We start from the raw sequence: 24858 nt of genomic DNA on the forward strand, positions 1-24858 counted from the left end.
GTCATGTACATAATTATTGAAGCTGAGCGATCAATATTGAAATTGAGTGATCAATATTGAAGTTGAGTGATTAATTTAGGGGGCTTATTATATAATTTTATAAATTATAGAGATAGGTAAAGATAGGTAGAAAGAAAGGGAGAGAGAGAGTCAGAGAGAGAAGAGATTGAGAGCAATGGAAACCTTATTTTGTACTTTAAATAGGTAATAGTGATAGTCAAAGAAATTGTACTGTATAAAAAGTGATAACAAACATATTAAACTTTAAAAACTGAAGCAGCTCAAAGGCTGCTTTTATAGGACTGTCATTTGCTGCTAACCTGCATGAAATGAGACACCTATTTTTGTAGGACCTAATTTGATTGAGGAAATAAGAATAGTTCTGAGTTTTATGAAAGCTCACTGCTCACAGGGGTAAAATACTCCGCAAGTCCCTGAGTAATGAGTTATTGGCTTCTGACAAGAGCCAATATCAGTGTAACAGAGGCAACCAGAATTTGCAATCAGAACACAGAAAACTATCGTCTTTCTCCTCTGGCTTTTAGTTCTGAGCCAAAGAAAAGCACGAGATAGCTTGAGGGTTGTGACCATTAGACACGTCCTCCAGAGACAAATACAGGTTGTCATGTGCATGTTGCAGACTGTGAGGAGAGGCTGATGAAGCATTTGGAGATGAAGACTAGTCATAAATATTGGGGTAAATTGCTTCCCTGGAAACATAACTTTCAGAGGCAATGCTAAGGTGCTAAACATGCTGAGTCATCAGTAACTGAATGTAGCTGTTGACAGCCCTTACCAAAATAACACATGAGCACCAAGGGGAGCGGGGGGAGGGGAAGGTATTTTTCTTAACCTCAAACCTTAATTTTGGAGCACTTGTCAGAAAACCAGCATGCATTTCTCTTTCTCTTTTAAAGCAGTGTCTTCTGTCTTCACTTGCAGGGTTAATGGTGGTCTTTATGTGCCTACATATATCTGCACTGATTTCACTAGTGTATGGCACATATATAAAGAACAGAGAGAAAAGTAAAGTATAGGAAAAAGATGTATTTTGGAAGTACACTGAGACTATGATAGAATCTAGATTTGATAACACTTAAGCCCTCAAGAGATGGGAATATCAGACCACCTGACCTGCCTCTTGAGAAACCTATATGCAAGTCAGGAAGCAACAGTTTAGAACTGGACATGAAACAACAGACCGGTTCCAAATAGGAAAAGGAGTACGTCAAGGCTGTATATTGTCACCCTGCTTATTTAACTTATATGCAGAGTACATCATGAGAAACGCTGGGCTGGAAGAAGCACAAGCTGGAATCAAGATTGACGGGAGAAATATCAATAACCTCAGATATGCAGATGACACCACCCTTATGGCAGAAAGTGAAGAGGAACTAAAGAGCCTCTTGATGAAAGTGAAAGAGGAGAATGAAAAAGTTGGCTTAAAGCTCAACATTCAGAAAACGAAGATCATGGCATCTGGTCCCATCACTTCATGAGAAATAGATGGGGAAACAGTGGAAATAGTGTCAGACTTTATTTTTTTGGGTTCCAAAATCACTGCAGATGGTGACTGCAGCCATGAAATTAAAAGACACTTACTCCTTGGAAGAAAAGTTATGACCAACCTAGATAGCATATTGAAAAGCAAAGTTTGCCAACAAAGTTCGATCTAGTCAAGGCTATGGTTTTTCCAGTGGTCATGTATGGATGTTGGACTGTGAAGAAAGCTGAGCACCAAAGAATTGATGCTTTTGAACTGTGGTGTTGGAGAAGACTCTTGAGAGTCCCTTGGACTCCAAGGAGATCCAACCAGTCCATTCTGAAGGAGATCAGCCCTGGGATTTCTTTGGAAGGAATGATGCTGAAGCTGAAACTCCAGTACTTTGGCCACCTCATGCGAAGAGTTGACTCATTGGAAAAGACTCTGATGCTGGGAGGGATTGGGGGCAGGAGGAGAAGGGGACGACAGAGGATGAGATGGCTGGATGGCGTCACCGACTCGATGGACGTAAGTTTGAGTGAACTCCGGGAGATGGTGATGGACAGGGAGGCCTGGCGTGCTGGGATTCATGGGGTCGCAAAGAATCGGACATGACTGAGCAACTGAATTGAACTGAACTGAACTGAAGCCCTCCATAGTTTCTTTGCAAAATTTCCCTTTGTGCTTTTTCTCCACAGGTTGTTCTGGTGATAATGCCAAGATGTGAGTCACTGTTTGATCATGAGGTTGCATTCAGACCACGGTTTAATGAGTCCAATTCTCACAGTGTGAGAGGATGCCCAGCGATGGTATTAGCCTGCCTTTGATGCATTCAGCTGGGAGTGAATCAATTAAAGTTCAAATGGGTTTGCTAAAACTTGAGTTGTCGTTCTGGGGAGAGTTTCTGAAGGCTTGCTTCTGTAAAGCCTATAGCAGTTTGGAAATTAATCTCCAAGACCCTCCTTGTTTTTTTCTTATCTATATAATTGTTTAAGAAATGTCTTTGTCAAGCCTCCAGGGACACTCATAAATAGAAAATCATTATTACACATTGGAAATTTCCTGTAAGGGTTGGCATTGTAAATAAACAGAACCATGTAGTCCTTCAGATGTGTCAGGGATGGAGCAGTTTCTGAATTTAGAAATTTGTAAACCTCTCCTGGAGATTTTATGAATATTCATCAGCATAATTTTGAAGTATGAAGGCTAAGGATAAAAACTAGAAAAAATATTAGGTAGATAAGAGAGGAATATTGTGCCACAAACAACAAATTATTATATATATAAAATATAAATATGTATATATACATAGATGCATATATATGCATGTGTTTTTATACACACATATCTTTAAAGAGTAAACAGGATTTCAAAAAATTTTATATGTATAATTCTACAAGATTTCTTTCAAATTAAAGCATTCTACAGAAGTGAGCACAATGGAATCAAAAAATAAATTACATATATATATTGATTAGTGTGTGTGTGTGTATGTGTGTGTCTTACGGGAACAAGAAAAAATGAGAAATGAAAATAAATTAAACACACAGTTTTCCATTTTCTTCAAATTCTGTCTTGAATTGTGTTTATTTTTGCTTGATCCATTTTTGATCCCCAATTTTTCCCAGGACAGTTAAAATGGCCCCATTACAAATTTTAATGCCTCCATCTTATGTCCTCTTTGTTATACTTGGCACACAATTCAGTTCTTAACAAACCATGCTGTGTGACAGGAACTAACAAAGTGTTGTAGGTCAATTATATTTCAAAAACAAACTCATAGCAAAAGAGATTAGATTTGTGATTACCAGAAGCAGGGGTGCGGAGAGGAGGAACTGGTGGAAGGCAAGCAAAAGGTACAAACTTCCAGTTAAAAGAGAAATAAGTACTAGGGGCACGATGTACAACATGATACGTGTAATTAACACTGCTGTGTGTTATATATGAATGTTGCTAAGAGAGTAATTCATTGGAAAAGACCCTGATGCTGGGAGGGATTGGGGCAGGAGGAGAAGAGGATGACAGAGGATGAGATGGCTGGATGGCATCACTGACTCGATGGATGTGAGTCTGGGTGAACTCTGGGAGTTGGTGATGGACAGGGAGGCCTGGCGTGCTGCGATTCATGGGGTCACAAAGAGTCGGACACGACTGAGCGACTGATCTGATCTGAAGAGAGTAAATCCTAAGAGTTCTCATCAGAAGATGAAACTTTTTTCTATTTATTTAATCTGGAATCTATATGAGGATGGAAGTTCACTAATTTTTTTGTGATAATCAATTCATAATGTGCATCATTATGTCAAATTACATATTAATTTGCAATTAATTAAAAGTCAAAGCATGAAGCTGTATATCTTAAACTACTCAGTGCTGTATGTCCATTATATTTCAATAAACATAGAAGTAAATTTTTTAAGGCCATTTCCCCTCAAAATAAATAAGTAGGATTATGAAAAAAATGTAATTAAAATGAGATTGACAAAGAACAGGATTTGAAGATGACTAAGAGCAATGACATAACAATGTCATAATGACATAACAATGACATAACAATGACTAAGAGCCTTGTGACTTAAAGCATGTCCCTAGAATGGCAGAACCAGTATTACCTGGAAAGTTATTAGACATGGAAACTCATGGGAAACACCCCAGACAGACTGACTCAATTTCAGGACTGGACAGAGGAGCTGGGTAAAAATCATTGACCCCGAGGTTAGAAAGTATATTTTAACTTATTTTATATAGTGCCTACCATCTTATTAGAGAACACTGTGTGAACTAATAAACAGACTGCTAGTAGTTACTGAATCCTTTGCTACACCTAAACAAAAGATACTGTATTAACAAAAGATACTGAGAATTGGAAACTCCTCAATGCACTGATAGTCTGGATATATGCGTTTGGCCTCAGAATATAAGACAAATACAGGGATTCAAGAAACAGTTTTAATTAGTTAACTGGTTTTCCTAAGTTTCTTTAATTAACTGCCAAATTGATTTACTTAACTATGTTTTAAAATATTAAGCTTATTTCACATTAAATAACTTTCTTATAACTAAATCAAAATATAAATTTCAGATTTTGTGGATATATAAGATAAATGTGTATTTGTCTCAAAAATATTCTGGCTTAAAAATTATTTTCTGTTTGTATGTTTATGTATTTGTCTTTAAAGAACTGACCTAGGGGAAAAAAAAGAATAAGAAAAAAAATAACACAGTGAATTGGTTTCATTAACATATGTCACACTGCAGACTGTCAAAGGAGAACTTGGCAAATAATGGCCAATATTTAGAATCAGCACACAGTACACAGAACAATTTACAATAATTGTTTCCGTTTTGCTCAGAAAATGTTCATTGAAGTGCTCGTTAAACTTCAGGCACACAGATTCAGCTCACTAACTTTGTATAATCATGATGATGATCACCATTGAGCACCACTTAAAGTACCCATGATGTTGGCACATTATGCTAAGATGATGCAATTTATTAAAATGATGCAACATATTTGAAGATAGGGACAATAATCAGGCACGATCCCTGATTACCTTTCTTTTCCATTTTAATGTCTTTATTTACACTGGAGAGCAGTGTGCATCTGAGAAAGAATGAGGCCATTGTGGTTGGAGAGACCTGAGTGACCGTGGGTAAGTGTTCTGACATCATAGAAAAGTGCAGTGTCAGTTACATACGGTGGGCTCAATGACAGTATTGTTGTTGTCAGAGATATTATTAATACGTAACTTAGAAGGAATATAAACACTTGAAGAAACAACTCCCTCACTTCATGCTGACAGGCGAGTAAATGTCTGTGTCATCTTCTAGACACATGAAGGAAGTTAAACTCTCTTCTCCAGCTCCGTTTCTAAACACTCCAAAAATAGAGTGCTTATGTTTAGAGAAGCAAACCTTAAAGAAAATTGCCTCCAGGAAACTTGAAGAAGGAAACGCAGAATGCCAGGCCATCATAACATGCTCCTGAGACAAGCATTTCAGCTCAGTCAGTGGCAAGATACACTGACTTAAAGGGGCAATGTTTTCATGGCCAAGTTATCATAGCTTAATGGAGTTTTCTGTGAGCAAACTAGAAGAAAAAAAAAAAGAGAGGGAGATAGTTATTGTTGTTGTTCAGTCATTCAGTCACATCCTGCTCTTTGAGATCCCATGGATTGCAGCCTGCCAGGCTTCCCTGTCCTTCACCATCTCTAGGAGCTTGCTCAAACTCATGTCCATTGAGTCAGTGATGCTGTCCAACCATCTTGTCCTCTGTTGTCCCCTTCTCCTCTTGCCTTCAATATTTCCCAGCATCAAGGTCTTTTCTAATGAATTGGCTCTTCACATTAGGTGACCAAAGTATTGAAGTTTCAGCTTCAGCATCAATCCTTCCAAAGAATATTCAAAGTTATTTCCTTTAGGATTGATATGATTGATCTCCTTTCAGTCTAAGGGACTCTTAAGAGTCTTCTTCTGCACCACAGTTCAGAAGGATCAGTTCTTCGGCAGTCAGCCTTATTTATGGGTCCAACTGTCACATCCATACATGACCACTGGAAAAAACATTGCTTTGAGTAGACAGACCTTTGTCACTGAAGTAATGTCTCTGCTTTTTAATATGCTGTCTAGGTTTGTCATACTTTTCTTTCAAGGAGCAAATGTCTTTTAATTTCATGGCTGCAGTCACCATCTGCAGTGATTTTGGAGCACAAGAAAATAAAGTCTGTCACCATTTCCACTGTTCCCCATCTATTTGCCATTTAGTGATGAGACTGGATATCATGATCTTAGTTTTTTGAATGTTGAGTTTTAAATCAGCTTTTATCTCTCTTTTACATTCTTCAAAAGGCTCTTTAGTTCCTCTTCACTTTCTGCCATAAGGGTGGTGTCATCTGCATATCTGAGGTTACTGATAATTCTATCAGCAATCCTGATTCTGACTTGTGCTTTACCCAGCCCAGCATTTTGCATAATGTACTTTGCAGATAAGTTAAATAAGGGAAGGTGACAATATACAGCCTTTACATACTCCTTTTCCAATTTTGAACCAGTCTGTTATTCCATGTCCAGTTCTAACTCTTGCTTATTGATCTGCATACAGGTTTCTCAGGAGGCAGATCAGGTGGTCTGGTATTCCCATCTCTAAGAATTTTCCAGTTTGTTGTGACCCACACAGTCAAAGACTTGAGTGTAGTCAATGAAACAGAACTAGGTGTTTTTCTGGAATTCTCTTGTTTTTTTTCTATAGTCCAACAGACATTGGAAATTTGATCTCTAGTTCCTCTGCCTTTTCTAAATCCAGATTGAACATCTGAAAGTTCTCAGTTCAGGTACTGTTGAAGCCTAGCTTGGAGAATTTGGGGCATGAAGCTGAAGTTGAACGATTCTATGAAGACCTATAAGACCTTCTAGAAATAACACCAAAAAAATGACGTCCTTTTCATCATAGGGGATTGGAATGCAAAAGTAGGAAGTCAAGAGATACCTGGAGTAACAGACAAGTTTGACTTTGGAGTACAAGATGAAATAGGACAAAGGTCAATGGAGATTTGCCAAGAGAATGCACCGGTCATAGCAAACATCCTCTTCCAAGGACACAAGAAACAACTCTACACAGGGACATCACTGGATGGTCAATACTGAAATCAGATTGGTTATATTCTTTGCAGATGTAGATAGAGAAGCTCTATACAGTCAGCAAAACAAGACCAGGAACTGACTGTGGCTCAGATCATGAACTCCTTATTGCAAACTTCAGAGGAAGATATTAACCTCTACAATTAAACTTTTTCAGGTTGGTAATTCTTCTGCAAGTTGATTAATAAAGAATATATGCGGCCACACTTTCTAAAATGTGAATTTATGTCCTCAGTCATGGAATAATCATACAGATAGCTCAAGTAACTAGCTTTGTTCTTAAAACAACTGTTACATCTTAAAGAAACAAGTGTTGAGTCTAAATCCACCTTAATTCTTCTAAGATAAGTGAGCTGAGAATGTGAGATCAAAGGCACTGGCTCCATCAGATGACTCATGAACTGCTCCATAACTTCTGAAATGTGAAACCTTATGCAAGCTACTTTAAGAGCCTTGCTGAGAATCAGTTCCTTCAGCTATACAATGGGACTGATAACAGTATGCACTTAAGTAGGATTATCGCAAAGGCTAAAAGGAAGCATTCTTACTCGTGCCTTGCACAAAATAAGTGTTCATGGAATGTTAATTTTTATTATATTCAAGTTACACACAAAATATATGACTTAGTAGGACATTCCATTCCTACAAGTTACCCTTTATTGGTGCCTCTTTAACTTAACATTGTATGAACCTATCCCCAAAGAACAAAGGGATTTCCTATGACTCAGCAGGTAAAGAAATTGCCAGCAATAAAGGAAACACAGGAGATATGGGTTCAATCCCTGGGTTAGGAAGATCTCCTGGAGGAGGAACTGGCAAGCCACTCCAGTATTCTCACCTGGAAAATCCCAATGAGCAGAGGAGTCTGGCAAGGTAAAGTTCATGGGTTGCAAAGAGTTGGATACAACTAAGCGACTAAACACAAAAGAACAGGGACAAAGTCTTTCATGAAAAGAATTACAGAAACATCAAAGATAAAATTGCAATAATTAATAAGGAATCAATAGTCAAAAACTGAAAATATAGGATATTAACTGATTTTAAAGTATTTTCCAGGCAAAACATTATTTGACATAAATTGCACCAAAGTTTTTTAGTTCAGTTTCCCAAGGCAATAGAAACAAAACCAAAAATAAACAATTGGGACCTAATGAAACCTAAAAGTTTTTGAGTAGCAAAGGATACCATAAACAAAATGAAAAGACAACCCATGAAATGGTAGAAAATATTTGCAAATTATGTGACTGACAAGGGCTTAATTTCCAAAATATACAAGCAGCTCATATAATTCAAAAACAAAGAAACAAACAACCCAATCAAAAAATGGCAGAATAGATATTTCTCCAAAGAAGACATACAGGTGACTAATAAGCATATGAAAAGATGCTCAATGTCAACAATTATTACAGAAATGTGAATCAAACTGCGATGAGGTACCACCTTCACACCAGTCAGAACGGCCATTACTAAAAACTCTACAAGTAACGAGCGCTGGAGAGGGTGTGGAGAAAACACAACCATCTTACACTGTGGGAATGTAAGTTGGTGCAGCCACTATGGAAACAAGGATGGAGGTTTCTCAAAAAAACCAAACATACAATTGCCATATGATCCAGCAGTCTTACTCCTGAGCATAGATCCAGGAAAAAAACTATAATTCAAAAAGATGCATGCATCCCTATGTTCACAGCAACACTATTTACAGTAGCCAAGGCATGGAAACAACATAAATGTACATAGACAGATGAATGGACAAAGAAAATGTGGTACATATATACAATGGAATATTACTCAGCCATCAAAAAGAGTGAAAGAATGCCACTTGCATCGACAAAGATGGACCCAGAGATTATCATACCAAATGAAGTAAGTCAGAAAGACAAATATCATATGATATCCCTTATATGTGGGATCTAAAATACAATACTAATCAACATATCTATGAAAGATAAACAGACTCAGATATAGAGACGAGACCTTTGGTCGTCACGGCGGGGAGGGGAGGGAAAGAAGGCGAGTTTGAGATTAGGAAAGGCAAACTGTTATATATAGGATGCATAAACAACAAGGTCCTACTACATAGCACAGGAAGCTATATTCAATATCCTGTGGTAAACCATAATGGAAAAGAATATAGAAAAGACACATGTATGCATAACTGAGTCACTCTGCTGTACAGAAGAAATCAATGAAGCATTCTAAATCAACTATACTTCAATAAAATTAAAAATGCATTTTCCATTTTCATACAAAGATTTTCTACAATCTTTTCACAAATCAGTATCACCACTGAAATCAAAGTGTCCTAATTCTTTCCTTCCCAATATTTGGAGCCATATAATATGCTCCTTATCTTCATTTTCTCTTTTAGCTTTTTAAGCAGAAACATAAGTCTAAAATATCCAACTTTATCTTCTGAGAATATTAAATTGAACTGTGCTACTTAAAGAATATTTATTTTGCCATACTCCTGTTACACTTCCAATTTTTTTTTTTTTTTTTGGAAAAAAAAGAGGGAAAAGGCAAATGCTTTAGACTTTCAAAAAAGGACTTTCTGTCAGGTTTGGAAGAAGAACATGGTGAAAGAACATATTATCTTTGGGAAAATAGCACGAGGCAAAACAGATCATCACTTATCACTAACAGAAGCTAAATAACACAGTGAGGTACTAAGACATATTGATTCTGCTATGGAAAAATGGAGCAGAACCAATATATTATAATGAGGATGATTTTGGTACCAAAGAAGCCCCTTTAGCAGTGGGCATACATTTGAATCCTAGTGTGACCATTTTAGGTTCCTTTCCCTTGTTCGTACTCCCAGGATAAAGGCCTTAAAGAAGCACTGGCATTTTAAATTGTTCTGTCTTACTTGCTGAATTCTTTTTTTTTTTTTTTTCTTTCTTTCTTAGGCAAAATTATTTTCCCATATTACAAGAAGGATGCTTTGGAGAGCTGCACTGTGCAAATGCAGAGAATGAAAGTGATGGCAGTCCTGGAGGATTAGAACAGTGACAAGGGGAGAGAGATTACCTGTGGGCATTTGCTCCAATGTCCCCACTCAGACATGACACATTCGTTGGGACACAGAAGAGAGCAGGACTGGGTTTCTGGGGGAATCGCATCCTGGCTGCACAGGCTGTTATCCACAGCTCCCCCTTCACCATCAGCAGCATTCATGCATCTATAATGCAAGATCATAAGATAGCTTGAACACTTAAAACAGTGAGGAGTAAATTTAAAATAGTTATGATATATCCTAATTACTTACCCCTCAAAGATAACTAAACATAAAATAAGACTGATAGAGAAACCAGAGCAAAAAACAAACAAACAAACAAAAAAACCTTTCAGTCAGTCAGGCTTTGAGTGAGTGAATGAAAGTCACTCAGTCGTGTCCAACTCTTGGCAATCCTGTGGACTACACAGTCCATGGAATTCTCCAGGCCAGAATACTGGAGTGGGTAGCTTTTCCCTTCTCCAGGGGATCTTCCCAACCCAGGGATAGAACCCAGGTCTCCCGCATTGCAGGTGGATTCTTTACCACCTGAGCCACGAGGGAAGCCCAACCAGGCTTTATTGAGTGGTAACTCAGGGCAGAGCCATTTATTCAGCAGAGCAGGAAAAGACTAGAGACAATACTCATCTTTGAAGAACTCTCCATCTAAAGAGAACTATCTACAATATATTTACTTAGGTTTTTTCATTGTAACGAATCTTGAACGTTTTCCTCTGAATAAATCCATCACTTGGTAATAACTAGACCTTGGATTGTTCCTATGACTCTCTCAGACTTTTCCTGGACTTCTAGCTCAGAGCATCTAAAGTTCCCTAGTTTTTGTTCAATATATTTAAGGTCATGGCAAAGTACTGAAAAAACATTTGAACATATTTTTCTTTTAGGTATTTTCTGCATTTCAGTAAGGAATTTTCACATTATAAACCAAAGGGCAACACGCAAGCATTTTCCTGCAGCAGTTGAGCATGTGCTACTGATGCACTATTATCGTTGCTCTGAGATAAATGCTGATGAGGATGGGATAAATAATCATGCTGCTGATTTAATCAAATTAAAACCAAAGAGTTATACTGCTATATACCTGCCAGAATGGCTTATATCAAAAACATGGAAAATAGTGAGGGTTGGCAAGAATATGGAGCAACTGTAACTCTTCTCACTCTGCTGGTTGGAGCATAAACTCTTTGGCAAACTAATTGGTGGTATGTCTATTAAAACTAAACATATAAACACAATGTAACCCAACAGTTCCACTTCTATTTATATACAGAAGAGAAATGTGGATCTCCCTGTAAAAAAACAAAAAAAAACCTGCTTGGAAATGTTTATGGCACCACTATTTGTAATTAGCCAAAGTAGAATTAATAGTAGTATATCTACAATAGCTATTCAGCCACAGTAAAATGGACAAATATATTGTGATAATTAAGTAATAAGAATTCATTACTATTGTTGTACAGAAGAGCATGAATGGAGCTCACAACCTCAATGTTGAAAAAAAGCTGGACACAAAAAGAGTTCAGAAAAGAGTACAGACTGTACAGTTCCCTTCACAGACACTTAACAGGCAATACTCATCTATGGTGTCAGAAGACAGAATAGCAGTTACCCCTGTGGGAATGGTTATTGACCGATAGGGGCTTACATAGTCCTGGTAAAACTTTGTGTCTTGGCCTCTGGGTTGGTTACACAGATGAGTTTATATTGTGTAAATTCATGGAGCTGTACCCTATGCTGTGGCCATTTCTCTCCATTTATATTATATCCCAACTCAAAGTTAATATTTAAATTATTTTCTCAAAAATATTTGATAAAGACTTGCTGTATATAAGCCTCTTTTGTTTGGTGTTGGAATACAAAGTGATTTGTTAATAATGATTTATTTATTAAATATTTTGAGGGGCTTACTTTGAACCATGCCTTTACTTGGGTGCTAAGGTACAGAACTGAAAGGAAAAAAAAAAAAAAAAGGACAAGATTCCTTCTTCCAATGATAATGATCAAAGTAAAGGTGAAAATGACAATGATGTTAAGGCAAATGGTGCCATTTGCTGATCTGCTACTTTCAGATACAAAGCCACAGCCAAGGAATAAGCAACTTAGGAGGGCTGTGCTGGAAAGCTTCAGCTGGAAAAGCTTTTAGCTTTTACAAATCATGCTATACTGGAATGAATTACCCTATGCATTAGGAGTTTCTTTTATATAATTTTTTTTTTTTATTAAGGAAAACTGCACCGAAGTCTATGACCTGGTACAAAATAAACTTTATGAGGTGCTAAGTAATAAAGAAAAAAAATAGATACTGTATAAAGCAGGTTAATAGAAAATGGTAAACAGAGAGGAGATGTAAGTCATGTCTTCTAATGTAGGGAGGCAAGGTACAGAGTCATCTATAGACTTTAATTTCTCCTGTGGTAATAGTCAATACTGGAAGGAGGAACCACTAAATGGCTTTAATGCCTTTCCCTGGGCAAACTTAAAAGCTGAAAATTGCTTTCCTTCTTGCCTGTACACTCTTCAGCTGATATTCCTTTATGATTTCGCTTAAAAAAGAAGAGGTAATACTTCTGGTCAATGGTGTCCAGTTGGACATATGCATTAGTCTTTGTCTGCTCCCAATATGCCACAAAAACAATAGCAAAGGAATTTAATACAAAACAAAAAAAAAAAACAGGGGAGAAGGAAATGCATTATCTTGCAAGGACAAAAAACACGGGAAAGGACAAAGGCAACGAAGGGAAATAGATGGGCTAGTGGTGTCTTAGCACACAGAGAAAACTGATCACTAAGCCTTCAAAAGAAAACAAAGTAATTCCATTCACACATCAGAATACTTGAAAAATTCAGGAATCTGTGGCACCAAGTACCTTTGGAAATGTGAAAGAAGGTGAGGCAGAAAAACTGGAGGATTTATTGTGTTTATGTTTAAGAAGTACCTAAGTTCTGAGATGCCCTTTCCCAATACACAGAGCTAGGTGATGACCCCAACCCTGCCCCTGCTGGTAACTGAAGGTTTAGTATCTGTATAGGGTCACAAAACAGGTCTTTGAGTTGGAGAACACATGGCCCAACTAAGGATGGGAACATCACACTGATAACAAGGTTTAAGGAAAGTTAACATAGTGAACAAAATGATCACTACCTTCATGACTTAAACAATGCACATTTATTATTTTACAATTTTGTAGTATAGGAATCCAACATGGAACTCACTAGACTAACATCAGCAGTCTGGCAAAGCTACATTCCTTCCTGGAGGCTCTAGGGCAGAATCGTCTCCTAACCTCTTTCATAGTCTAGAAGCCACTCACGTTCCTTGGGGCCATGGCCCCTTTCTCTCTCCTCAAAGCCTTGTACCTCTCTGTGTCTTACTTTTTTCCTTTCCCATCCCCTCATCCATTTTTAAGGATACTTGTGAATAAATTGTTCCCATCCAGAGGATCCAGGACAATCTTCCCTAATCACATCTGCAAAGACCCTTTTCCTATTTAACGTAACATATTCACAAATTTCAAGGGTTAGAATGTGAATATTTTGGGGAGCTATCATTCTGTTTACCACATTAGCCTTCTTTCATTTTGTTTCCAAAATATAGGTTTCTAGGATTATTTATTTCACATGTGATTTAAGAAGAGAGTCTTCCAGTGATTCTGACAAACACAAAAGTAAAGACTTACATAGACTGAAACTGAAGCTGTTTTCAAATGAAAATGCTGTTGCATATCCTGCATCAATGTCCTTGCCATATCTCTCCCTTTGGTCATCATTTTCATTTCTACTCAAAGCCATTACAAAACTGCTTTAAAGCATGGCTATATCCACTATCCCCACATCCTCCTCCTCCCTTATTACCTCTTGGACTTACTTTAATCACACTTTTATCATCATTCCAGACAAAACTGATATCATCAATAGATTCCCCTTTGCCAAACTCAATGAAAGTGAAAGTGAAAGTTAAGTCGCTCAGTACTGTCCGACTCTCTGCGACCCATGAACCTACCAGGCTCCTCCGTCCATGGGATTTTCCAGGCAAGAGTACTGGAGTAGATTGCCATTTCCTTCTCCAGGGGATCTTTCCAACCCTGGGACTGAACCCAGATCTCCCACATTGAGGGCAGACGCTTTACCGTCGAAGCCACCAGGGAAGCCCCAAACTCAATAGTCAATTATTGTTTTAGTAAACTTCTCAGAATCATTAAAACCACTGATTACATTTTCTTTTTTGAAAATCCCTCCTTTTGCCATTTTTGGGTTGAGGGTTAGGGTTCCAAATACAGCCACATTCTCAGGTATTGCAGGTTAGTACTTAATACATAGATTTTTTTTTAGGGGGGGGAGGGACACAGTTCAACCCACAACACATGATATTTGGTAGCTGTCCTGTTTTTATTATACCAGGCTTCATCCATTTGAGCTGAGAGGTATGGCTTAAAGGCCCTCTTGTTCAAGTGTGTTTTTCCTCAATCAACCTGCCACAATTCTGCCGGTAGCAATTTATTCTCTTAAAGCTTTCCTCTCTCTCGTGGGACTTTGCTTTAATACTGCTAAGAGGCCAGGCTGGGATGAGAGTGAGTGATGCCACAGCTCATTTACACGTATTACCTGATAAGCTAGGCTAGTCAGTCATTTCTCAAAGCCATGAGAAAATAGGACACAAGAGACAGACTTTGAAGAAAAAGAGGTAGAAGCCCAAGTCTGTGACAGCCTGAGCTTTCCCCAGGGGAAAAGGCAGTGAAAATGGAAAGAAAGACAATATGTTTACGAGCGTTTTGCCCGGGTTGGTGATGAGGAGCACCTCTGCAATTTTGCCAGTGGCTGTTTCAACGTGTCTACCAGTGACTTTGTGACAATGGGGCCAGGTCTCATAAATGATGGATATATCCTGAATCACTGAATAAACTAAGTTCACTGGTGTTGAATTACACCAACGTATAGAAGTTGGGTGTTCCCTGGCAACTGACTTCAATCTCAAAGATAACTCGTTAGGGAGATACCCGATTCAGCCATAGTGTGTCAATTTGAAATGAAGCTTCCTAAATATAGCAGAATGACATACTACACTCATGCAACTGAAAAGATGACTACACTATTGTTGATTTCTTCTTGAGCTTACATACTAAATCATTATTTACGATTAATACTTTGGCTTATGATTTTCTTTAACATTCATTGGTATTTTCCTCAGTTGATAATAAAATTATCCTCTTTTTTCCCAAATCATTTCTAAATAGACTTTTTTTTTTTTTTGGCTGCACAAACCAGCTTGTGGGGTCTTAGTCCCCTGATCAAGGATTAAGACTGTGCCCTTGGCAGTGAAAGTGCTGAATCCTAACCACTGGACCACTGGTTCAGTCAGTTCAGTCACTCAGTCATGTCTGACTCTTTGCAACCTCATGGACTGCAACATGCCAGGTTTCCCTGTTCATCACCAACTCCTGGAGCTTGCTGAAACTCATGTCCATCGAGTCGCTGATGCCATCCAACCATCTCATCCTCTGTCAACCCCTTCTCCTCCTGCCTTCAGTCTTTCCCAGCATCAGGGACTTTTCCAATGAGTTGGCACTTCACTTCAGGTCAAGATTTGGAGTTTCAGCTTCAGCATCAGTCCTTCCAATGAATATTCAGGACCGATTTCCTTTAGGATTGACTGGTTTGATCTCCTTGCTGTCCAAGGGATTCTCAAGAGTCTTCTCCAACCCACAGTTCAAAAGCATCAATTCTTCTGTGCTCAGCTTTCTTTATAGTCCAACTCTCACATCCATACATGACTACTGGAAAAACCATAGCTTTGACTAGATAGATGGACCTTTGTTGGAAAAGTAATGTCTCTGCTTTTTAATATGCTATCTAGGTTGGTCACAGGTTATTCTCATATTGCATTCTGAAGTCTAATTTTGGGAGTTTACATTGACTTTTTCAAGATATAGACATCCAAAATTAAGATAATGTCCATCAGTTATACTAACCATAGAGCAAAAGAGTGACCTGGCATCAGAGTCTAAATCATCTAATTTGTCAGCAGTGATGGCCATACATCATTGGAGGGATGTGATGGTTTTCCATGCAGTTGGTTTTTCCACTGAAGTCATTTGCAGGAAATGTTCAGGACTGTGGCTGCCATGCAGATAGAATCCCACAATATACATGGCAACTCAAGGGTCCTATGTGTTCAGGAATACTTAAAGATGAGCAGGGACTTCCCTGATGGTCCAGTGGCTAGGACTCCATGCTCCCAATGCAGGGGTCCTGGATTCCATCCTTGGTTAGGGAAATAGATCCCTCATGCTACAGCAAAGACTTGGTGCAGCTAAATAAATACATGAATTTTTTTTTTATGATGGGCAAAAGCCAGAAGATACGGTTTGAGAAGCAGAGTGTACTTGGATCAGCAACACTGTTGTTTTCATAAAAATATGTAAGTTCCACTGTCACATTTCCCAAATGTCTCCATGGCCACACACCTGATTTTCCTAGATTGCGTTCCTCCTCCACAGCGCGGGGACCTCAGCTCATTGTGGATTTTGCATGGAGACCAGTGCTCTACAACCCAGGAATACTGATTGCACTCACTGTAACATGGGACTGCCTCATGCACCTGTCAAGAACAGGAAAGGAGAAGAAAATTATGTGGAACTATTCAAGTCATGGAAAAACAGCCTATCTTTTAGTAAAGTCTGCTGAACATAATCCAGGAGCTATAGTCTGGCCCCAAGAGCTAAACTGCATTCCCTCAAAGCAAGATATATTTGGCTTCTTTGAAATTACTAATGTACCTAAAAAAACATATGGGGACCATCAACTAGAATACGATAGTGTGCCTTTGCAGAAGAGAAAAAAGGATAATAATGACTATTATCTCCCACCAAGAATAGGAATTCCATTATCTTTTCATTCCCCCAAAGATCTCACATAGCATCTATTAGAGGTCCGGCTCTCAATTACATGGTATACTGTACTCTCCAATGTACTTTACGAGGTCAACTGAAATGAATATATGTAAGGAAAATTTACTCTTGAATATAAGAGGTTCTTAGAATGCATAAGAAAAATGGTATTATTTGTATTAGACATTTCTTTTTCTATACCCAAACGATCAATGCTAACAGGTAATCATCCAGCCTTCTGGGCATTGTGGCTTTACATGAATTTAGCTATTTATAGGATGTTTTCAGAACATAGCTAAAACACAGACACACACATACACAAGACAAACACACACACATGATAAATGGTGTGCATGATGACAGACTGAATACATGCAGATTATATAGTAAAAACAATGAATGCAGTAAATGAATTGTTAGGTTAATTCCTACGCATTTATTTGTGATGAGTTTTTCCTGAAATATTATAACATTGTGTAGGCAATTGCATTTGCCTTTTTAAGAATGAATTTTAAATGCATTACTCCTCAACAGAGAACACAGCATTCCCCCTTGGTAAGAAAAACAGTTATCCTGTCCTATGATACTAATATGTTTTAGTATGATTTCCCAGTGTTCAGCAGTAAAGAATCTACCTGCAATGTAGGAGATGCAGGTTCAATCCCTGGGTCAGGAAGATCCCCTTGAGGAGGGAATAAAAACTCACTCCAGAATTCCTGCCTGGGAAATCCCATAGACAGAGGGGCCTGGTGGGCTACAGCAAGAGAGTCAGACACGACTTGGTAATGTGGTATGTTACTCTCAATCACAAAGTGGCTCCAGTGTAGCACGATGATGAGTAGTGATTCTAACTATTACCAAAATAGTTATTTAATGCTTTCCCTTTTAAACAAGAACTTGAGCCCCATGTCTTTCCTCTCCTGGCCTTTCCAGTTCCATAAAATTGTAAATGATGACTAGGCAGTGCTATCCAAACAGAACCATTACTTGCAAGTTTCCTCTAAATGTAAGGGAAAGGACTATGTAATGGGATAATCAGAAACCAAGATTGGAGCACTGTCAGCATGTGAGATGGAAATCAGATGAGAAAAGGTAATTTGTGAGGCTACATCTTAGGAATCGCAAATAATGTCAGAAACTATTTTTAACTGTGGGGTTCGATTTGGCTCTCTCATGTCGAGCATATGAAGATAAGGAAAACTGCAAAGTGAAAAATATGTGAGGGTGAAATGAAAGGAGATGGGAAAATAGGAGTGGAAATGAGTGAGAGGAAAGGAAGGAATTAAGTAATAGAAGAATCACATTTCATGCTGTGAATGCTGATAAGAACAGAATGAAAGGGTTAGAAGCAGTGCCTGCATTAGAATAAGGAAGTGACAACTTGTAAGGGAGGTAAGTCTGTCTCCCCCGAACTCATAGGGTAGTATAGGTAAGAGAAAAATCTATAAAAATGAAAAGACATGACCCAAATCCAAGAGACACTAGGAAACTAAGCTGATGATGGCTGAGGTTTTAGCAGACCCAACTTCATGGAAATTAAGCTTTCACTAAATTTACAAGTTTGTTCTATAAACTCTTCAATATGTATCAGATAATTTAAAGAAAGCTTTTTGGCTTTCCTATGAGATAGAAGGGGGTTTCCCAGGTGGCGCAGCAGTAGAGAATCTGCCTGCCAATGCAGGAGCCACAGGAGACGCAAGTTCGATTCCCGGGTCGGAAGGATCTCTTGGAGTAGGAAATGGCAACCTACTCCAATATTCTTGCTGGGATAGTCCCAAGAATGGAGGAGCTTGGCAGACTACAGTGCATGGGGTCACAAAAAGTCAGACATGACAGAGCAACTGAGTACACATGTGTGAGATAGAAGAAAGCCTGCTAAAGCACTTGCACAAATGGGGGAGGTGAAGAACTTAATTAAAAAAGTAATTTTCCCACAGCTCATGCATGGATCTGAGAGCAAATGGATGGGATATTCTCGGTGAGAGGGACCTATTTTTCTAAAGCTCTCAGTAGCAAGTGCAGTTTACACTTTCACCCTCCCTCCCATATAAAGCCCCAGGGTCAGATGGGAAATGAAAAACTGTTTAGTTGCATGTATCTTTGATATACACATTTGAACTCCTGGTCTTGTACTAGTTTACTGGTTTTATTCTTTATGCTCCAGTAATCGACATGTTCAGTTCAGTTCAGTCGCTCAGTCATGTCTGACTCTTTGTGACCCCATGAATTGCAGCACACCAGGCCTCCCTGTCCATCACCAACTCCCGGAGTTCACTCAGACTCACGTCCATCGAGTCGGTAACGCCATCCAGTCATCTCATCCTCTGTCGTCCCTTCTCCTCCTGCCCCCAATCCCTCCCAGCATCAGAGTCTTTTCCAATTAGTCAACTCTTCGCATGAGGTGGCCAAAGTACTGGAGTTTCAGCTTTAGCATCATTCCTTCCAAAGAACACCCAGGGCTGATCTCCTTCAGAATGGACTGGTTGGATCTCCGTGCAGTCCAAGGGACTCTCAAGAGTCTTCTCCAACACCACAGTGTAGTGAAGTCACTAACTTTGCTGATAAGCTATGAGAAGAGAGGGAGCAGGTCTGTGCAGGGAGATGTTGACCCACCTTCTTAAATAATGCTGTGAAAAGTAGGACTTCTTGAAGAAGATTCTCCATCACATGGATTTGCCTATTTTTCCCCTGTATGCATCTGCCATTTTAATATTTCTTTTACAGTCATTTCTGGCTGATACACCTCTTCCTTCCTTCAAAGTTCAAGTAAATCCCACCACTTCCACAGGGCCTTTCCCATGACTCCACCTGGCATGTCTTTGGTACTCAGTTATTTGTTCAATCTCGTCCGACTCTTTGAGACCCCATGGCACCTCTGTTGTTGTTCAGTCACACAGTTGTGTAGGACTCTGCAACCCCATGGACTGCGGCATGCCAGGCCTCCCTGTCCCTAACCATCTCCTGAAGTTTGCCCAAGTTCATGTCCATTGCATCAGTGATGCCATCCAACCATCTCATCCTCTGATGCCTCTTCTCCTGCCTTCAATCTTTCCCAGCATCAGGGACTTTTCCAATGAGTCAGCTGTTCACATCAGATGACCCAAATACTGACTCCTCTCTGTTTCTCCTATTTTCTCACTTATTGGAGCTCTTTTTTCTCACTACTCTTAATGTCTACTTTGTACCATAAATCTACTGAAAGATCATGCCAAGAGAAACACAATTTGAAACTCCACTCATAAATATGCTTCTGGTTTTAACCAGTCAGACCTGGATATATCAGTGTGTGTTAACATGAGTACCTGAACAAAACCTGTAAATCTTAGGAAGGCAGAAACTGTGTTTCTATGATGTCTATATTGTAGAGGAGGGGGTGATGTCCAGTCAGTATTTGTTAAATTGAAACTAATTTTTGAAGGGGCACTGATTGCTAAACAACCCTCACCTAATTTTCTAGAGAAAACAAGTTCGTGAATGGAACATGTAAGTATTTTACAAAGCTTAAAGGATATTAAGAGGAAACAAAAATGAAATCCTTTTCTTTCCATTATAGGGCTTTGGTGAAGGATATCCATCACGGTTATCAAAAGGTGCTGCCTGATGATTTAGCTACAGGAAAGAAAGGCTGTCTTTAAAGAATTGTGAGTTTTTTCTTTAGAGACCTTGCTCATCAGGCTTGGATTCTTACCTAGAGGATCAACACCCACAAGAGGCAAAAAGGCAGCAGGCATTCAAGAATAAAAATGTACTATCCAGATGCCCAATTTCTTCTCATGTCAGTCCTTTATGTTCTGGCTATTTCATATTGCTATTTAGTTGGTCCTTATTAGAGTTTTATGATGGAAATGTGTTAAAGCCTGGACTTTATCAGAGAATCATATGGAAATGTTCCAAAGGAGAAAAATGAGCCATGGGAAAGTTAAATGAAAATCATTTCTAAATGGTGCAAATTAGGAAGAAAATAACAGGGCTTAATAGGGCCACCAGTGCTAAGAAATGCCACTGGAAAATTTAAAACCTCTAACAGAAGTAGCATTTCATTCTCCTGCTAATGAGTCCTATGTGTTATTTCTTTATTGGGGAATGCTGTTTTTATAATTTCACATTTCAAGAATCACATCTTAAACTCATTCATTGAGTCAGTCATTTAAATATTTATTAAGTAAACCTGATCAATTACTGTACTGTAATTGATCAATTTTGTTAGTACTGTTTTCTGATAAACTCTCCAACTATAGACTAACTGGTAAAAACTTGGAGGCAGCATCTCATTGGGGTTCAGCAGGTATCATTATTATATATCAGAGTCATAGGGTTCAAGGGCTCAAACAAAGCAAATAATCCAACAACAACCACACACACACGCACACAATAAAGAAAGGAAAATTCACAGCCTCCAGTTTTCTGTAGCAATAATGTTTTGCTCCAGTAAAGCTGCCAGCCAAGACTGCAGTAGAGATCTTCATGCTTGAGACTCCATGCTGGGACTGTGGCTACTTAGTAGAACCTGAAAATCAGTTCACAGGCAGAATTGAAACTAGAAATCCCTGCCAGTCGAAACCAAGGTCTGTTAAGATCAGTAAAGCACTATGGGTTTCTTTCTCCTCAAAAATGTGAGTTCTAGTTGTTTTTGTTTAGTAGCTAAGTTGTGTCTGACCCTTTTGCGACCCCATGGACTATAGCCTGCCAGGCTCTTCTGTCCATGGGATTTCCTGGAAAGACTGCTGGAGTGGGTTGTCATTCCCTTCTCAGGGGATCTTTCCAACCCAGGGATGGAACCTGTTTCTCCTGCACTGGCAGACAGATTCTTCACTGCTGAGCCATCAGGGAAGCCCCTTTGTCTCTTTTCTTATGGAGTTCGGCTATGGAGTTATGCTCTCCCTCCTTAACATTTATCTGACTAGCTAGAAAGTATCAATAATTGTTTGGTCCATGGTGTAGTATGTCTGTGCAATGCTAAAAAATTCAGTCCTAATGCAACTGCAGCCACAATGTGCCTGTCTTTCACCAGTCCCTGGTCATCAATGGACACACAGTGATGCTCTGTGGATCTTTATGTCTGTACAAGATAGTCTATGTCTTGGGTTTGATCATCAAAATTATGAGTTAGATCATCACAACTGTGAGTTAGATCATCACAACCTTGAGTTAGACAAGGTTGCTGTGATTAGAAGAAGCTAAGTCTGTCATTTATGGCTTATAAAACACAAGGCTGGTGCTCAAACTGAGATTTGAGAATCCTACTCTGGTGATGTCCAGAGCTCATGGGCTCTGCCTGTTCAGACTGAATGAGAATACCATGATAGCCATCATCTGTTCAGTGATGAAGATACTGCTAGCATGTATAAATTCCTGAAAAAGTAAAACCCAAAGCTGAATATTAAAAGATGTTTACATAGTAAATCCTATTAACTTTAAATAGAAAAAAAATTGCCTAAGCAATTCATTTCTAGTCTTTGGGTATGAAATCTCTTTTCTCAATTTCAAAATCCTCAAAAATGGCTCAGAAAACTAATGCAAATTTAAAGCAAGACCAGGCCTCTGTCTTTTGAATGGTTTTAACTCTTTGGGTGAAGATGATGGATTAAAAAAATATATCCACAAATGTTTTAAAATTGGTATTTTGGGGAAAATAATTATGTCTGTGATTTTGTGCTATGAGACGCTCTAAAGGGCAGCAGTTGGAGTCAGAATGTTCTGAAGTCTGGTGATATGTACAGGGTTTGGATAACTGTCAGTGTCAGCCCAGATGTTCAAGTCTATGGCCCTGGCTAAGCCCCTCTTGCCAGATGTTTTCTTACACTATATTCTCAGCTACCTAGCAACCAAAAAGACTTCCTCAGAATTCTCTGAGCTTACCCACATTCCTGGTTTATAAGATTCACCATTGGTTTTAAATATGCATTATATGTGTTCTTTTCAATCTTGATATTAAAAATCTAAAAATGACAATAATAATGCTGGATGAGTTTTATCTGCAAGATTTATGGACAAATAAACTGTTGAACATTAAAGGCGATAAGAAGTTTATTAAAATAACGACCATGGTAGCTTCATTCTCCATGTCCTAAGAATCATGGTTCCCAAGTTTGATGTGCATACCTGGAGAATTGTCACATTGTTTAAAAGGGCCTGTGAATACATTCTCATTCCAAATCTCTGTAGTCTCAATGAATAATATAATCTCACAAATGTTAGTCCTACCACTTGTCACATGAACGCAGGGAATGTTGTGATTTTAAAAGTTTTAATTCTCTTTGAAGGAACTGCTGGATTTGAAGTCATTCATTAAGAATTTTCCCAACCTAGGCTAACTGGTCCTGGGTTAGAACATAAGGTCCTCATATCACTCAGGGAACCACTGTTTTTTCATATAAAGAAGAGAATAAGTAACTAACAAGAAGGCTATGCCCTATACTCTTTATATCCTGATAAACTGTGTTGTATAGAATAGCCCTCCTTCCAAAACTACATATTGAAATAAATTTTTCCTGAGAAGATCTAAACTCCAGATTTTTTACTTTTCATTTTCCAATGGCCTATGGCACTTTACTCCTTCCCTCTGGTCTAAATATCACTGATGATGTTTTAAGCACAGGGTACTTATTATCAAGACCGACACCCATACAAAGCTAAACCGTCTCTGACATCCATGCAGTACTATTTTCCTCCTCCCATGGCAGAGGGTGGAGAGATGCGGGGTGGGAGAGCTGGTTGCTTACAGCGAATAAGCGTGGCTCCAAGTCATGCTACTTCTTCCTCTTCCCCATGCTTCCTTCTCCCTGTCAAGGATGTCACCCATTACAGAGAGTATTTAATGGAGGGGAACCACAAAGCCCTCATCCAAATGGCCATGGTTAAGCTCAGTAATCTGTGCTGGTGTAGTTTACTTATAATGGTGAATAAGTATAATTGCCTTAGTTTTTATTGCATAATATTTCCCTTTATAACAGATTTACATTTCTTATTGTATATAATTTAAGTGACTATAAAAATAATCCATGAAAAAAAAAATAAATAAAAATAATCCATGGTCTTCAAGGAAACTATATGGTAAGGGACATCAACAACAAAAATTTTTGCTGTGTAGATCTCATAATGCACAGGGTATTCTACAATAAAGTGTGTGTGTGTGTGAGTGCACACACAGGAGCACTGATCAGAATCCCTCTGTACCTGGTATGTGATACAGAACTGAGGGAGCATAGTGACACAAGCAATTTGGGGCAAGTTGAACTATAAAGCCCACACTCTGTATCACAGTACTCTAAACAATCATAACCAGTAGGATGAGAGGAGACTCACTCCAGAATCTGGACTGTCTTCTCCAATCCCCTGGGAGATACCACCCACGGCCATGCTGTGAGATGAGATCAGAGGGAATTTTGTAGGTTGCTCACAGTATGCCAGTGACTACTGTCATGGCTGCCCTTTGGATCTTCACAGAACAGATTGCAGTTATCAAGCTGAAGTGAAAAAAAATAAGTAAACCTGTGCCAAATTTGACTGATACTTCCAGAATACTGTGTAATAGCTATACTCATAACCCTTTAGAAAAGAGGTTCTGGATGAATCTTGAGCATATTATATAAAATAAGCCAATCACATAAGGATAAATACTGCATGAATATATGTGTATGAGGTATATCAGATAGCCAAACTCACTGAAGCAAAGAGTAGAATGGTGGTTATCGGAGATTGCAGGGAGGGAAAAATAAGGAATCACTAATCAATGTGTATAAAATGTCAGCAATGCAAGATGAATAACTTCTAGACATCTGTTGTATAATACAGCCTATGGATAACCACACTGCATTATATACTTAAAAAACCAT

At 38.6% G+C, this 24858-nt stretch overlaps 1 protein-coding gene and 1 long non-coding RNA gene across 3 annotated transcripts in view; one reads left to right on the forward strand and one right to left on the reverse strand.

Moving 5' to 3' along the window:
* THSD7B (thrombospondin type 1 domain containing 7B) overlaps positions 1-24858 on the reverse strand; it is a 911067-nt gene that overhangs the window by 120881 nt on the left and 765328 nt on the right. The window contains exons 15-16 of the mRNA XM_015475729.2: positions 16601-16734; positions 10154-10304 (exon numbers count right to left, since the gene is read on the reverse strand). Coding sequence (XP_015331215.2) covers positions 10154-10304; positions 16601-16734 — 285 coding nt within the window. The remainder of the gene's footprint in view (positions 1-10153; positions 10305-16600; positions 16735-24858) is intronic.
* LOC132343058 (uncharacterized) lies at positions 4091-20787 on the forward strand. 2 transcript variants are annotated; one of them, XR_009491731.1, is made up of 3 exons: positions 4091-4198; positions 5081-5136; positions 20577-20787. It is a non-coding gene; the product is annotated as an uncharacterized lncRNA (long non-coding RNA). The 2 variants fall into 2 exon arrangements; XR_009491733.1 differs by lacking the exon at positions 20577-20787 and adding an exon at positions 10033-10140.

This window comes from Bos taurus, chromosome 2 (assembly GCF_002263795.3).
Source record: "Bos taurus isolate L1 Dominette 01449 registration number 42190680 breed Hereford chromosome 2, ARS-UCD2.0, whole genome shotgun sequence".
NCBI classification, from domain to species: domain Eukaryota; kingdom Metazoa; phylum Chordata; class Mammalia; order Artiodactyla; family Bovidae; genus Bos; species Bos taurus.